The 17,483-nt window shown below is 39.4% G+C and overlaps 1 protein-coding gene across 15 annotated transcripts in view; it reads right to left on the bottom strand.

Annotated features, from left to right (window-relative positions):
* LOC149318932 (calcium-activated potassium channel subunit alpha-1) overlaps positions 1-17,483 on the bottom strand; it is a 627,293-nt gene that overhangs the window by 73,057 nt on the left and 536,753 nt on the right. For all 15 annotated transcript variants that reach the window (XM_089510711.1, XM_089510713.1, XM_089510714.1 and 12 more), the window contains 3 exons: positions 14,231-14,354; positions 9,189-9,413; positions 6,589-6,781 (listed from right to left, as the gene is read on the bottom strand). In XM_089510711.1, the coding sequence (XP_089366837.1) occupies positions 6,589-6,781; positions 9,189-9,413; positions 14,231-14,354 (542 nt within the window). The remainder of the gene's footprint in view (positions 1-6,588; positions 6,782-9,188; positions 9,414-14,230; positions 14,355-17,483) is intronic.

Genomic DNA, 17,483 nt, shown 5'->3' with positions numbered 1-17,483 from the left:
ATGGAAAATGAGAACAATTTTCCCATTCATGAAAACAAATGTGAAGTGAAGCAAGTGGAATCTCCTTCTTTGGAGGTTTTAAAATAGTGCGTGTATGTGTGTGTGTGTGTGGGGGGGGGGGATCTGTTAGGAATGCTTTGACTGTGTATTCCTGCATGGCAGAAGCAGGTTAGAGTGGATGGCCCTTCTGTTCTTCTGTTCTCTTTCAGTTATATGGAGTTTATCTCACAGGGCACTTACTGCTGCCCAAACATTCCTGAAGTGTTGCCCAAGTGTTCCCCAAATGTTTCAGAAGTGCTGGAGGTGGGACTATTAGTTGCACTTCTGAAATATCTTAGAGGCTTCCCTCTTTCCTTCTGTCACCGAGGCATTCACGGGGAAGCCACAGAAAAGCCATTTTGATTAACGGGATCTTTCGTTAATAAAAATGGCTTTTCCAAGGCTTCCCTGCAAACGTTTCAGCAACGGAATGAAAGCGGGAAGCCTCTATGACATTTCAGAAGTGCAATGGATGATCCCACCTCCGGTGTTTCTGAAACATTTGAGTAACACTTTGAGAACGTTTGGGCAGCAGTAAGTGCCCCGTGTGATAAACTTTTATGATTCTATGAAGCTGTTTCAGTTCAATTTGAAAAAATAATAAATTTCTTTGAGGTTCTGATGAAATACATAAGGAAACAACTCCACATTTCAGACTTGCAAGATCCTGCTGATTCTGAACCTTAAAAAGGATTGCAAATTAAAACAGCAATTTAAGTTTTAAATTTTCTGTCTTTGGAGAGGATTAGTTTACTTCAGTTACTGTGTCTACAGTGATGTACCAGTAAAATTTGAAGTACAGGCAATCATCATGACAGTCCCCATAGCTATGCCCCAAAGCAGTGTCCAAAAATACAGCCTTCTGTGTTTTTCTATACCAAGAAGCCAGTCCTAGAAGTTTTTAAAGTGAATTGATTGCAATTACCAATTCAAGACTAAAGAGTTCCCCCCAAAAAAACCTTTGCATATGTGGTAACAGTGGGATATTACTGACAATATAATGTTGCTTGGAACACATATTTTCGCACCAGCTATTGTGGGGATTGCAGCTAAGCTCAGAGGGAAAAGAAAGCCTGGGATGTGTGCCTGGCAGATGACATTATAGTCCATGCTAATCAAAAGTCCATTTGCTTTCACTGTGCCTTGACTCCACTAAAACCATCTCTTATCTACCTTTCCCCTTTCCAGCCTTTGCCCTACAGGATTATGTATCCATTCCTGGGTCTCAGTTATGACTAACAAGTTCAGTTGCATGGGAACCTTATGTAACAATGTGATATGGCCATTTCACATTTACACAACAATACAGAATTTGCTTGATTTAAGTGCATATTATCAGGGTGCTGGACCTAATCAGAAGTACTCTCTTGAGCACACATCTGTGACACACCTATTTTGAAACTTGAGTATGTCACATTCTCACTATCTGTCAGGGCTGCCAAATATTTGATCCAAGGGTTTCCTCTACAATGCGAACCATGGCAGCCCTATTACTGGACAAGTAAACTAGAGACCAGAATTAGGGTTGGAGAGTTTGATGTTCTTTGTAGGGAAAGTGTCTGGCTCAGCAAAGGTTGATACTTTACAACTGAGCCTCAGACTATAATGGTCATTCAGTTAGCAGTATAGATGTCAAAAAAAATGCAAGATGGTCAAGAAAAGAGATGTCCTTATGTTCAGAGTAACACAGTATTCATGATTTAATTGTATTTGTAGACCAAAAATAGATTGATACAGACAAACGGACAGACAGACAAAAACTCACTGCCAGTGTTTTTTGTGTAAATCCAGATGCCACGAGGCCATGCATTTCAGAGCAGAAAGTGATGCCTAGCGATGGGTAAGGGTTTGTACCAAATGATGTGAATTGAAATGTTTTCCCAGGATAAATAATGCACAAACTTTTAAGCAAAAAGAAAGTGACAGCCTGCTCTGTAAATAAAAGCACTTAGTCGCCAGTAAGGAACTGCAAAGTGGAGGCACTCTTTGCTGATCAGCAAAAATGGGATCACTATATATATATATATATATGCATGTAGCTCTTGTGCCTCCTGTCTATTAAGTACAGAATGGGGAGGGGCTGTTCTGCTATTAAGGACAGAATTGGAGAAGGGGGTGAGCATTTCTGCACAAGCCCTCATTTGACATGAATTTTCAAAAGGAGATTGTGATGGAGAGGTTTCTGCTGGATAGTACACTAAAACTGCATCTCGTGGACAAAACTGTCATTCCAAATACAATTTCTAGCAAAGTTTATGCCACCTCTTTGATCTAATTGCTTTTGACAATGTGAACCATGGTATTTAAGATCCTTCAAGAAAATCTACTGTTTGGTTATGAAAGCACAATAACAAGATCAGAAGTGGTGCACACGTAAGTGGCACAAACCTCCATGAAGATAAGTGCTTTCTAACTGAGTAATCTAGATTTTTAAAGAATACTCTCTCAGCACTATTTCATCTCAGCTGTGTGGCTTAATGCTTACATGTCTCCACCCCTAATTTTGAGCTTATGTTTACTCCAACCTTCACTGAAATGTTCTGGAATATATTAGTTATTGTGATACTCTACCAACTCAAAGTCATAAAGGTGTGATGCTATTAATCAATAGTATGCTATGAATTGGTCCCATTTTTTTTTTACTTGCATGAGCAGTAAATGGGAAACTTACTGCAAAGGTCCATTCTAGTCAAGGAGAAGGAGCCTTCCAAGATAGGGTTTAACTGCTGTTTCCAAGCAGACAAAGGAGGCAATCATGTGTTATTTTTGAAGAGTATTTCCTATTGGATCTTTAGCTCCTCCTCAGCTTATTCACAAGCCAAGAAAAAGGAATAAAGAGGACAGGCAAAGATCAAAAATAGTCCTTTGTGGTAAGTTCCCTAATGTGCCATTATCAGCCAGTGGAGAAGAAGCCACCCAAGAAAGGTAATTAACCTAGTGTAAACACACTTTGAGAAAAAAGGTGGCAAGAAATTCAGTTTGTCTGACATAAATTACTGGGGCACCATTATGCCAAAAGATGCCCTACCAGAGACGAATTTGTGCAGACTGTTATGCTTTGTGAAAATGGAAGAGGTAACCCAAGTTGCCACTCTGCAAGTTTCTTCCAGGGAGCATTAGTTGAGAAGGTCATCAAAGTAGCTGATGGCCTCGCAGAGTTGATATCACATTCTGTGGTTTAGGTAGGCCATGGGATTAATATACAAAGAAGAACATGAATTGATCCATCGAGTTAGTGTAGAGGGAGAGATTTTCTTGCCTAGGGAAGTGGGCAAAAAAGAGATGAAGAGTATTTACATTTACAGCCTAATATACAGCTTCAGGGGCTTCCTAACATCCAGTTTGTGCCATTGCATCTCTAAGAGGTGGACTGGGTGAGGCCAGAAGGACAGTAAGGCAATGGACAGTAAGTGATGAAAAAAAGGATCTATTTTAGGTTTATAAAAACCTGGATTGACCCCAAAGGACTCTGACAGCCAAACCAGACTGTCTCAAAGGGGCGGCTTGATGCTGCCCCTTTGCTCACTGGATCAGGGCCATGGCAACCACACACCATGGCCCCGATTCAGCTTTTTTCCAGTGCAAGAAGAAGTGGCAGAAAGCTGCTCCTTTTTGAGCCAGCAAAAAGCCAGCTTTTCTGCCACCACAGCAGCTTTGTAGAGCTCCTGTGGCATGCAGCATATAAACGTCATGCCACCAGAACACCGCAAAGCTACCTGCTGTGAGGGTGGGTGGTTGGCTTTGGGGTGTGAGTAATCTAAACAACACCCCCCCCCCAAAAAAAAACTACCGGGAAACCACCCCAAAGGGGCCGTCTATTGCGCCCCTGAGTGAGTATTGAATTTACAGCAAGTAGGGTTCATAGAAAGGGCTGCAAGGTCTGAGACCTTCTTGGCAGAAGTAATTGTCACTAGGAAAACTACCTTGATGGACAGAATTCAAAAAGTCTTGAGAGGTTCAAACAGTGGTCCAGAAAAGGCTTCCAATACCTTGTTACTATCCCAAGAGAGGAAGTGATGAGTTACTAGCAGACTAAGTAGAGAAATCCCTACCCCACGCTGTCCTCTTTATGTGAGAATGGGACAAAATATAATGCTTCTTGTGAGGTCAAAAAATAGAGGCCAAAGCTAAAATTTGGCATCATGACGTGTTAGGTTTAAGACCTAGGTTGAGCTCTGCTTATAGAAAGTCTAAGACTTCTTTCACTCCAGCTGAGCAAGGAAAGACAGATTTTCTCCAAGATCCTCTGAGAAAAGCTTTTCAAGTGGTTTCAAGTAACTGAAGGATGGAACTTCATCTGGAAACTAAAAGTGTCTACCACCTTCTCCTTATAGCCTGCTCTCAGATAAGTCATCCATTCAGTTGCCAGGCAGCTAGAAGCAACCAACCTGGATCTTGGTGGAGAATGGGTCCCTGACTGAGGAGGTTGGGCAGGAGTGGAAGCAGAAGAGGGGCCCAGGTCACTCAAGTTAGTAGATGGAAGAACCAAGCCCTACAGTGCCCATGTAGAGCTATGAGAACTAGTGTTGTCTTTTCCTGCCTGATTTTCCTGAGTAGTCTGAAGAATAGGAGACTTGGAAGAAATGTATACAGTTTGTCTAGAGAATGGAATGGAATCTGGTGAGATACCTGGGAATTTATGGTTTAGGTCTGGTATGAAGAGGTTGACCTGTAGATTTCTGAAGTGTATCTGTATTTGAGGAAAGAACGATGTGTCCAGGCTCTATGTCCCCTGGGTCTAGTTTGTGAGGGCTCAGGAAGTCTGCCTCCATTTTCAAGGCACCCTGAATGTGCTGTGCTGAGAAAGAAAGCACATTCCTTTCTGCCCTGATGAGGAGCTGATTGGCTTTGCTGTATGGGGAGAGGAAGCAAGCTCCTCCCTGTCTAATCACATGAGATTTGCAGTTTTGCTTTCTGTTGGGACTAAATGTGTTTCTCAGAGGGACTGTTGAAAGGAGATTACCTGATGGCACAGTTCAGGTCAGTTGATGATGTGCTGTTTATTTCTGTTTGAATTTAAACCCCCTAGTTGAGAGGCCCCAGAAATGAGCTCCCCAACCTAGGATTAATACACCCGGCGCAAGAACACCCTTGAGTTGGGCACTCGGTCTCTAAAAGGTTCGTCATCACTGTTCTAGTGGGTTTTAAATACACTGATACAAATTCCTAACTAGAAGAGAATGTGTTATGATAATGTGGATGTTCACACAAAAGGTTCACAATTCATTTTGCTCAAATCCACAGAGCAGGATATGAATGAGAAACTAAAGAAGAGGAAGATGGGCAGGTTACTGTCTCCTGATACTCTATATAGTTCTTCACTTTCTATCAGCCTTTTCAATTGTCTCAAGCAGAAAAGTGACATATAAAACTACTGCTGCTTTTGCCACTATGACAATTGCACACTTACACCTCCTCCTTCTTTTCCTCTCCTTGGTCTCTCATTCCCACTGACCATTAAGATGCCAGTTTTTGCATAATCTTTTTTTTGCCTTCCCTTGCTGTTCTATTCCAATTCATTCCAAGTCTAAAACCTATTTGTTTGGTTTGGCTTTTGGGTAGCTAACAAATAATGGGGATTTTTAATTATCATTTCATAGACTATGAGGGGTACACCCTAAGCCTTCAAGTCAGAGTGGACAACAAAAGGGAAAAATAAAAAGTAGAATAAATAAATAAAACATTATTTCCCCCAAATTACAGTGCATGAGTGTTTATTCTGCATATTTTCTTACTGTTTGGGTTTCCTATATTGCAATATTTAATTAGGCAGGAAGTGCTCAGGAAAGACCCAATCTTGTTTATGAATTATCATTTTTAAGGATGTTTGCTTGGGTTGTTTAGGATGTGTTTTGTGCTGTTCTATGACCTTGGGTAGCATTAGTGAAAAAGGGGTGGGGAGTCAAGTGAGAAGAAAGGGTTGTATTAATCATTTATGCTTTCTGATCTAGAAATAACAGTAAAGAAACTATCATAATTTCCCCACAGATTTTACAGAAGAACCTTTTACAACGTATTTCCATTTTCTTTCTCTGGTTTAAAAGCTGTGGCCATGTCATCATCATCTTCATCATCATCATCACCATCACCATCATCATTATCATCCTGTGTGACATCTGGCTGCTATCTTGCGGACAAAGCAAACACCCTTGTCAGACAGCATTTGCAATTATCCCATTTTGCATCCAGCGTGAGGACAAGCCACCTCTGGCAATGTGATGTGTAACAATGTGACTTTATTGCTACGAACTTGCAGGCTGCAGTATTATATAGATGTAACAATTGCCCATCTGAGAGTGAAATGAAATAAAATTCTCCTCTTAGTCAATTGCTGATCCCTCACTAGGATCACCAAAAATTTGCTTTTCTGCATGTGCACGCAGTGCGGTGTTGCGACTGTCCCTTAAAAACCCATCATACCAATCAGCAGGTTTAACTGTCAAGCAAGCTGATGTAAGGTCCCTTTGAATTACTGAGTGAAGGATATTCTTCTTGCCAGGTCCTGTCCCCTGTAGGCACTACAGAGAAGTATTATAGGGCAGTTCTTACCTTGGGAATTAGCCTGCAAGACCCCAATGCTGTCATCAAACTGCATAGACTTGATGTTGAGTGACGCCAAGATGCATTCCTTGTCCTGCAGCGAAGTATCATCAATATTATTCTGATTGGCTGACAGGATTACGCACATGTCGCAGAGGTTGATGTTGACAGCCCTTAAATCAGCTCGACTTAATGGTGTACCCTTCGGCAGAGGGAGAGAAGAGAGAGAGGGAGAAAAAAGAAAAAGAGAGAGAGAGAAGGGGCAGAAAAAAAACACAAATTAAATACTGAGAAGGAGCTTTGGGAAATTATTTAACAAGTATCCATTTTATGCTCTGACATTAAGCTGGTCTAACTATGTGCCAGGGAATAGAAGAAATGTGCTAATCTAAAGGGTAGTTGGTGCTGATGGCAGCATTTTAGTGTTAAGTTTCAATACTCAGTTAAGCTATTACTAACAAACAAGGAACCGGAACAATGCCAGTGCTCTGCATCTTGTCTGAGAATCATCTTGATTTCATTCACCCTCATGTGGCAAGTTCTGGCTTTTGAAAGCATAGCAAGGGGTGTGCTGGAATATCGGCCACATGGATTATTGGACCATGTAGAATAATGATGTCAGCAGGGATGGTTTATGTGCCCAAAAACAATCGAGAAAAGGGTCTAAAAACAAAATTTGTTTTAGAAACAAAACATGCAGTACCTTAAGAGGTACAGTGAAAAAGGTTAATAGCTTTCCTCCCCAGTCATTTTAATTATGGTTAAATGAACAGATTTTAAAACCTGTACATTCAAAGAACTTCAAAGAAAAAGGTGACACTTAACTAAGCAGAAATGAGTGCTGTAATGCTGTGACTGAGATTTCCTGCATGGCAGGGGGTTGGACTGGATGGCCCTTGTGGTCTCTTCCAACTCTATGATTCTATGATCCTATGATTCTAATCTTTCTTGTTGTTGTTTTTGTTGTGTTTCTTCATATCATTTTCAGTTTACAGCACCTACAAGGCCATAATGTATCATGGGGTTTTTCTTGGCAAAATTTGTTCACAAGGGGTTTGTCTTTGCTGTCCTTTAAGGCTGAGAATATGTGACTTGCCCAGGGTTTCCATGGCTGAGCAGGGATTCAAACTCTGATCTCCAGAGTTGTAGTCCAACACTCAAACCACTACACCATGTTGGCTCTTATGCTCTTCTACAGGAGCAAAACTGCTTACTAGACTACCGAGGTAGCAAAAAGCTTATGTAAATCACTGGTTCTGGGGAGAAAGCATCATTGAAGCTTGTTGTTGTTGTGTGCCTTTAAGTCATCTCTGACATATGGTGACCCTAAAATGGTGTTATCATGGATTTTCTTGGCCAGATTTGTTCAGAGGAGGTTTGTCATTGCCTTCCCCTGAGGCTGACTTACCCAAAGTCACCCACTAGGCTTCATGACCAAGCTGGGAGTCAAACCCTGGTCTCCAGAGCCACAGTCTAACATTCAAACCACTATGCCGTGCTGGCTCCTTCACTGGAGTTTATTTGGAAGCAACGTATGCTTACCCAGACCATAAATGGCTTTTTCAATATTATGCCAGCTAGTCAGGCTAATATTTTCTGGGGGTTCAGTACCTAACACAAGAATTCCTGGAATGTGAAAATGAACCATATGGAACACAGCACAGCTTATGTGCTCAACATATAGCTGTTGCATGTTCAACAACTTAGTGAAAGGGGGCATCACAAAGAGGTGCTCTGCATGGTGAATTCCTGTTAATTTTTGTGGCTTGTAACAAAAGGGTGAATTGTGATACGAAACAGCCCTGGACAGACATGTAATCTTACAGTACTGTCTGGCTTTAAAGTTATGTCCCTTTTAGGAGACTGAGAGAGGGGGAAGGGGAACACACAATATGCATGGAAAACATTTGATGTGGAAATCATTGTGATTCTCTTGCTGCCTTGCACCTTGTTCGCTGGGTGTAAAAAGCAGTCTAACAGAAATTTCCACTATAGTTAGCAGTGAGGCAGAAATGCTGACACCGAGCACTGAAGAATTGGGGCCCTTTGAATTCTGGACTTATTTTGCTATGAAAAAAAATTATATTATCTGGTGGCACATTCCCTTAAAAAGATGAAATGCCACTGTCAGGATGTTAAATAAAGCAAAGCCAGCAGGCTGGCCTTTCGAAGGTCTTTATGGATGCCAATAGATTAGGTAGATAGACAAATAATACAAAATGTTTTCAAAGGTTTCATAGGCATAAATAATGCCATAAGTAATGACTGTCATGCTGTCAAAAAAATCATAACATCAAAATCGGCTGCATGCAGGGCACTCAAGCAAGTGTTCAATAGATAACACAGCAAACATATTTGATAGCAGCTGAAATTCATCCTTGACAAGGGACTGAGTACGTCGGCAAATTTCTTCTAATAAGGTCTCTCAGGGCTTAGTTTTCATAGATACAACAAACAAAGAAAAGGCCAAGTCCTGAGGCCTATAACTAAGCAACAGTAAAACAAGGAAGCCCAAGATCAAAGCCAGTGCAATTCTGTTCAGTTGGTGTCTTTAAAGAAAAACAGAGTGAGTGAGCGAGAGAAAGGGAAAGCAGGGGCTTTGGACTTACAGGCAAGATTGAGACCTTGGGGAAGTTGTGCATTGTCTCCCATTCCCTTCTCAGATATTCAAGGGATCCCACAAACACAATGTGCTTGAGCTCATGGTAGTGGAAGTTGCTGGCTCTTAATGGCATCACAAAGTTTCTTAGTCCAATCAGTGCTGATGTCATATCTCCAAAAATGCAGACAACCACATGGCCACTTAACACTGTCATGGCTGCTTCACTGCGGGTCTGGAAAAAGAAAACAAATTGAAGGAGGAGAACAATACAGAGTTGAAAAAAGATTTCTGGAAAATAACAATGCCATGCAAACCTACAATGCACATACAGGCATGGTAACATCAGAAAGTTATTACTTATTTCTTATTTTATTTTAGTAATTGTGAGTATTGACAACACAGTCAGTACTTTTGAGGAAATGGAACAGGAAGGGGGACAGCAAGGTAATTGGTCCAATACAGTCAGTTCTCCTTATCCACGGATTTTTTTATCCACGGATTCAAGTATCCACAGCTTGAAAATATTCAAAAAAAGTATAAATTCCAAATAGCAAACCTTGATTTTCTATTTCATTGTAGAAACAGCATTTTTCTTTTCCATTATATTTAATGGGACTTGAACATTCACAGATGTTGTTATCCACGGGGATCCTGGAACTGAAACCCTAACAAGGGCCCACTGTGCTATCCTGCATTGCTGGCATGTGGGATATCAGTCTCATCTCAGAAACTCAGAGCTGGTCTCACTGTCTAGTAGACAGTCAGTATGCGATTAACACAGCTCATGAAAACATGCACACAGAAGTGAAAAGGAGGAGTGACATGCTATATGCAACTTTAATATTTGAAGGTATTCAAACATAGAAATCATGCATAGAAGGAAAATGTGTAAATCATCCCTAATATAAATTGTATGATTTCCATCAAATTACTTTGGGTTTACTGCATGATTTATTGCTGGCAGCCAGATATTCTGATGGGATGGATAGCAATAGCAATAGCAGCTTCATTTATATATCGCTTCATACCACTCTAAGCAATCTCTAAGCAGTTTACAACTGTAAGCTAATTGCCCCCATCAAGCTGGGTACTCATTTAGCGACCTTGGAAGGAGGCAAGCCTGAATTGAGCCTGAGTCCCAGCTGGTATTGAATTCGCAACCTTGTGGTATGTGAGTGAGTGGCTGCAGTACAGGCATTTAACCACTGTGTCACCAGGACTCCACTGTGCCACGGATGGACCAATGTTGCAGTATTAAAATAACATATTGATCTCTCTCATCTTTTTCTTTGCATAAATGGCACAGGAGGTGGTAAAGAGTGGCTAAAGGACAACAAACAGAAGACTGCTCAAATCCCCTCTCTGTAATAATGAACAACAAGCTGGAGAGAGAGAGTGAATGCAACCTTATTTGTATGTGTTATTTACCAGGTCTACATATTTGCTTTGCTGTCAGAGAGATCAAAGTAAATTACTGTAGTCTCAAATTATTATCAGCAAAATGATGCAGATAACACATTTCATTACTGTACAGTCCAGGAAAACTCTGTTGTAGTAGCTTTTGCATATGTAAATTAATCCTACCATCAAAACATGCACATACATACACATGGACACATACACAATATTACCATTGGAGAGGTAAGTCCCTCTATAGAACTCCTAAGCACAGGAATATTTCATGCACTTACAAAGTACCTGCACTTTCTTTGTGTTGTTACCTATATGTGGGATTCCCTCCCTGAATATGAACTTCTCTCTCTTCTCCACTCCATTTATGTTTGTCTTCAAATTTCATCAAATGCCATGTCATAATCCTCACTGTGAAGTGTAACTAGTTTTTAATTACTACTTCACACTTTCCACAGTCACCTTCTACTACCTTTGATTCTATCTCTCTGTTTCTATCTATCTTTCTGGCCTCTCTGTTATCTTTCCTTCTGTTTGTTTGTAACTGTAAACTTCTTGGGAGCAAGAAACATCTTTTTTTTTGGTCTCCAAAATTATTTAAGGCACAATGTGCTTTGATGTGCTGTAGAAAACAACAACGTGGGAAAGACTCTGGGCAGAATGTCAATAATGGATATGAACAGATAGCATAAAACTGTGTGTGTGAACACCCAGGGTTTCTTTGATTGCACATTACTTGTCATTTGGATGAACCAAGAACAAGTTAAACAATAGCAACACAGAACAACAATCAAAATACTGGTTGTATGTGGAGTGTTTTGCTGCCCATGTATATCCCTTACTTTCATACCTCCAATTAATAATAACTGGTAAGATCTGAAACGCAGGACAGCCAATGCTGTGTAATAGCATTTTGTTCTAATGGTAACTCTCCTGTGCATGCACACACACATAAAGTATGTAGTTAAGCACACCCAGACAACTGCCAGTACTAGAAAGAAACAGATATTAACTAACTATTGAATTAACTGGAAACAATTAAGCCTGGAAACACATTATGATTTTTAAAGAGAGTTGAGGCTAGTATTTGTATCTAGGGTAACCTCTTGTTTGAAACTTGTCCATACCTAGCTTAAGGGGTTAGTTTGCTCACAAAAAGATTTCTGTTTTGTTTTGGGGTGTTTTATTTAATTTCCTGACAAGGTAGATTCTGACTATGTTTAACTGAGCTTAAGCTGTGAAGTGTATGCTTGCTATGAAAAGGGCTGTGCATGCGCATGCACACACACACACACACACACACACATGTGCTTTCCTGTGAAAATGGAGTAAATGAATGTTAAGTCACAACCAGACAAGGAGGGCACCCTTAATGTCATTTTTTAAACATGCAAACTTTTTGAAGTGGAACATTAAGGTCATTAGCGTCATATCTATTTGAAATACATTTAAAATATTCTAGCTGACATCTGTCGCCCTCAGTTATTTAACTATGTATGGGGAAGTTGTCTCTGGTGGTCTAATGAACACTGTGGAATGCATATCAATTTAAACAGTTTTGAATCAAATTCGTAACAATTTACTCAGCGGAATTGACTGGATTATTGATTGCTCAAATGTCAATATTACAATTCTAGACAATGTCACGGTTATTATACACACTCCCCAAGGAACCTAGGGAACAAGGCTTTGTCTTGCAATCGTTAGAGTAAACCAGAGCTGTCACCATTATTGGTTGCAACATTCAGCAGTACAGAGAAATCTTGAGAAAGCAGACATTGAAAAAGCTGCCTGAACTACAACAAAGTGAAGACCCACCAGGGAGTTCATTTCATAGATCATCAGTTTTGTCTATGAGAAGTGGAGTTGCTACTCTTTGATGAAAGTGCATGAACAAAAATGGCACAAACTTTCACTGAACCGAACAAAGTAGGAGAGGCCTACTAATTATATTTAATTAGTTGAGTAAATATGATGGCTACCCCTACAATGAATAAAAGGAAGATGGAAAAAGCTCCAGATAGTAGCTTCATACTTCTGCTTGCTTGTCCCAGCATAAAGTGTGATGCTACAGAAGATATAGGGCAGTTGCTGAAAATAGTACTAATTTGTTATTATGTAGTAACATCTTCAACCACCAGACAATGATGCAGGATAGAAGCAGAGAGAAACACCTAACATCATGTCATTCATGGCATAGAGAGTTCCTACATGGTACAGAATGAATGGGGCAGAATTCAATAGGAAAATGCTGTCTTCAGCAACAATCCCATTTCAGAAAGTCTGCATTTGGCCTAAAAATGTATGAAGCCAAAGTATCATTTATTAAATATAGATAAATATGCTGGTAGCTGTGAGGATTGGAATATAAATAATCTTCTTCTGCACCTGATTCTGAAAGACAAGCCAGTATGTATAAAAATGCATAATGTATAATGATGTTTTGATCTAGCAATATTCTTAAATTCTGCCATTTAACGGAATTGAAAGGAGAATTTCTATGCTCGCTCTATGGAAAATTCCCTTGATGATCAATCAGTGTACAGTAATGCATGGTTCAAAGGTCACCCATGGATATTTCTGAGAATAATATCATAATTTTCATTGTGGTAATCAAAGCTACATCAATTAGATTAATTAAAGATAAATGAGATAACTCATAAATAACATTCATAATGCTTACTTTGACATGAAAATTAATATTGTGAAGACTCCGCCATGCTGAGGGCACAGTTATGGAGAATCTATTACAAAGGACATGTATAAACCAACTCTTAAACAAGTGGATTATACATTTTACAAATGCTCTGGAAGTAAGCTGTGCCTAACTATGGTAAATGATGATATCACGCATCGTGAAGCATTGGATGTAGACATGGCACAGAGACTCTCAAAGCCCTGCACATCCAAGAACAATATAGACCTAACAACAAGAATTAAAACCGACTAGGCAAGTCATACAGTCAATAGATTTCTCCTCCTATTATTCATGTATTACTTGTTTATAAGCAAGGTACCCAACTATATAGTCAACTATAAGTTGTCCAAGTGTATAAGTTGAAGACAGGTTTGGGGGCCATTATTGTGGATTTCTGATATGGCCTGTGGGTATGCTGAAGATAAACCCGGGGGGTATGTAATAAAGGATGTAATTGACAAAACAAAGGAAAACAATGCCAAAGAACTTACAAATACAGTCTTTAATGTGATCTTTGCCTGATTTTAAACAGAAAAGCTGAAAAATATACACATATTCAGACCCTTCAAAGCCTGATTCTTTTTGACACTCCTTTTAGGTGAAGCCTCAAAGGAGGCTGCCACTATTTCAGGTCAGAAGTGTCACTATGGCAGAAGGACTAGAGGGCATTTTTTAGATACTCCCAAGATGAACTAAGCTCTTGCCTTTCATTGCTCTACTCAAAGAAGGGGATGGTTCTTTTTAAAAAAATAAGAGTTGAGGTACAGTACTTACACTGACTTGTGGATACATTGACTCAGGATTTTGGGGTGATATTTTTTTTAGTAAAATTTCTAGACTTATACATGAGTATATACAATAATAAAAAATTGCTAACAAATTCAACATAGTTTAGTCTAATTATATGAAATGTTTTAGCCCGTGTTACTTGAGATACCTACCAAAATAACTTTGTCAATCTCCTTGGCAGGACACCAATGAAACATTCCTGTAGAATCATATTTTTTCACATTGCAATCCATGTTGTCTACTTGTTCATTGCCAGGTATTAATAAGGGATCATGTCTAAAGAAAAAAAAATACATCAGAATCAATATCAATGGAAGTCATAACAAGCAGCAGTTCATGTAATATGCTTTGACAAATCTGCTTTGAAGAGGCTAATGAAAAGATTCAATTAGCTTTAATAGTGGGGAAATAAGAGGATAGGAGGGAAAAGAAGACATAGTCATAATAAATATTCAGTAAAAATAATAAACTTAGCCAAACTCATCTTTCCATACCCTAAAGATACATAAATGTTTTCCCCTTCTCTTCCTTCCTTACCCAAATAAACATCACAAGAATCTCCATTAGCATCTGCAGTGAAGTAGAAGGGATAGGTATGAAATCCCCATGCTGACTGACTAGCATGAGGATAGAAAGCCAATTGCTTCCTTATAATACATATAACTTCTGACATGACGTTCTTCGAAGTAAAAGCTTTAACAGGCTGCACTTTAAATATTTTAGCAATTTGCCCAATCATATTTTGCTTTCCCAAACTGAAGCCCTTTAAAGATTCAGCAGTGTGTCATTTTATAGCAAACTGACTAACAAATGCCCACATCCAGAATACATGATTTTAATACTAAACAACAATGCCCATTTTCTATGACAGCAGTAGTATTTGCGGCAACCTTCAAAGCATTTCTTGCACTAAAATAACAACAATGATGATGATGACAATGATGATGAGGCTTTTCACCCTCACACACTGAAAGCAAATCAAGACACAGTAGGACTGTAAAGCCACATTTTGCCTTCCACAACCTATATTCCTAACAAACCACACCGTCCATGCTTTCTTGAGCTTCCAGCTTTGAAAAAGTAATACAAGCGTCCAGATTTCTGACACCATCCTTACATTCCTACTTTTCTACAAGCCCGACATATGTTTAACTCAGAAGGAAGGCATAAAGGTAACACAGAATCCTAGAATTACAGAGTTGGAAGAGACTACAAGGGCCATCTACTCCAGGTCAGCCCCTTGGGGAATATACAATCAAAGCACTCCCAACATATGGCCATTCAGCCTCTGATTAAAAACCTCCAAAGAAGAAGACTCCACCTGAGAACTCCTGCTACATCTAGGTGTACACGTTCCTTCATGATGCAAAGGGATTTGCTTCTGGGAAGATGAAGTCTGATGGACTAGGACACAGTTTCAGACTGTGTTTAGGAATCCTGATAGAAGATCATCAGGCTACCTTAATGTCTTCTTCATTAGAGACTTTTCTCCAAGTACATTGATGATGAAAGGTGTGTTGTGTGATCATGAAAAAGTGAGAGTATTTGTTTGTTAACCTCAAACCAGCCATTTGTGGAATACTTTTTCCATAGAGGGATGGCTAAAGCAACAGTTTTGCCACCTTTAATTTGTCGTGGCATTTTGATTTAAGTATCACTATTAACCTGTTCTAGTTTTGCTTCTCTTCAATGATGATGATACTATTTAATGTGATTGACTCATTCTTTTGCATGGTAAAGTTGGGCATTTGCATATACCACATATCTGTAAAGATAAAGGATGGTAAGTAAGGGTCCATCAACTAGAAGATTAGCAAGGAAGGAAAGATTTGGTGGAGGACATACTGCTCTCCATTGAGGCATTGGGTAAATGTGAAGTTGGTCATAAGAGAGCCTCAATGGGTTTGTTCACTGTCCACTGCAAACCAAGTGTACACCCTACAATATACCACAGAATACTCTACAATATGGACTGATGAAATGGTGAGTGCCACCTTCTCCTACAATTGTATTTTTCAGATTTCCCATACTTTCAGTCTAATTTAGAAATATATTTACATATTTTGAAAAAAATCTTATTAAAACATCACTGAATTATTTTTTTAAAACTATTTACACTAACTAAATTCAGTAGCTATAGCTATTTTCTGTATGGAGACTGTCATGTTGACTCTGCCTATAGCTGCAAAAGATGAAGGACATCTTTTGGGTGGCAACCCTAATTCAGCCCCACAAACACATCTAAATACACAGGGATTCTACGCCAGACCTTTAAAAGCCATCTCCATCAATGAATGAACTGGTCAGTAGTGCTTTCTCAAATATTAGGGGGAAAATACATCATTTTCTCTCTGGTTAATTGTGAACTAGTTTGTTATTTTTTAAAAGTTCTTATCAAAAGACAAAATGAATGAAATGCACATTCCTGATCCCTAATCTGTACTGATTCTGTGGCAAAAGGTTTCTAGGCCTGTTACAGATTGCCAAAATTAAGCTGCTTCGGGTCTCTTTGGAGGTATGCTGTTTAAATGATGCATGCACCCTAAGAATCCAGAAGCTGCACCAAAGCTGCACGCCAGTGCTTAGGAATAGAGTGTGGTTTTGGCGCAACCTCCAGACTCTTAGGACCCATGCATCATTTAAATAGCATACCTCCAAAAAGATCCGAAGCAGCTTTATTTTGGCAGTCTGTAACAGGCCCTAGTTTCTTGCTGTGGTATATTGAAGAGAAAAATGTTTCTAAAGCTAGAATGTTTTGGAAACCACAATTTTAGTGTAATCATGTAACCTTCACATTTGAAGAGTTGCTTTAAATTAATCCATCGCCCCAGAATGTCTCCCTAGGATTTTGACCAAATGTAATGAATGTGTTCATCCTGAATCTAGCTGTCCACTATCAGGTTGAGTGCAGCTTGGGAAATTAATAAAAAAGAGCTAAGTGAGAATCTTTGAAAATCATGGGAAGCCTCAATATTAAGATTATTTTAACATTAATTGCTAGAGGTTGTAGTTTTTTGGTGCATAGCAATAGCCCCAAATTTATGCCAGGAAATAAGACACCAATTACACGTGCTTGATAGCAGCTACCAAGCTACTTTTCTCACATCTATATCTCTAACCATATAAATAGCTTTGCTGTTCTTATGGCAAAAATTATATGCGCCTGAGTTAAAGCACAGAGGAAAGTACAATCTTTTCAAGGTTTTGCGGAGCATATAATGCCACTTATCATCAATTAAACTCAAGAGCGACACTAAATGCCATGCTACAGCTGCAAACCCAAAAAGCCTGCCTGGAAGACAACAGCCTAAAGCAAAACCACAAATCCCTTTTCCAGCAAACCTGCTGTGAGATAGCCAGCATTATATTTTAAAGAGCACTACTCCCCTTGCAGCCATTTACAAG

This window comes from Sceloporus occidentalis, unplaced genomic scaffold, assembly GCF_023333645.1.
Source record: "Sceloporus occidentalis isolate IW3139 unplaced genomic scaffold, rSceOcc1.0.p SCAF_2, whole genome shotgun sequence".
Lineage (NCBI taxonomy): Eukaryota > Metazoa > Chordata > Lepidosauria > Squamata > Phrynosomatidae > Sceloporus > Sceloporus occidentalis.
This window is presented reverse-complemented; position numbering and strand designations above follow the sequence as displayed.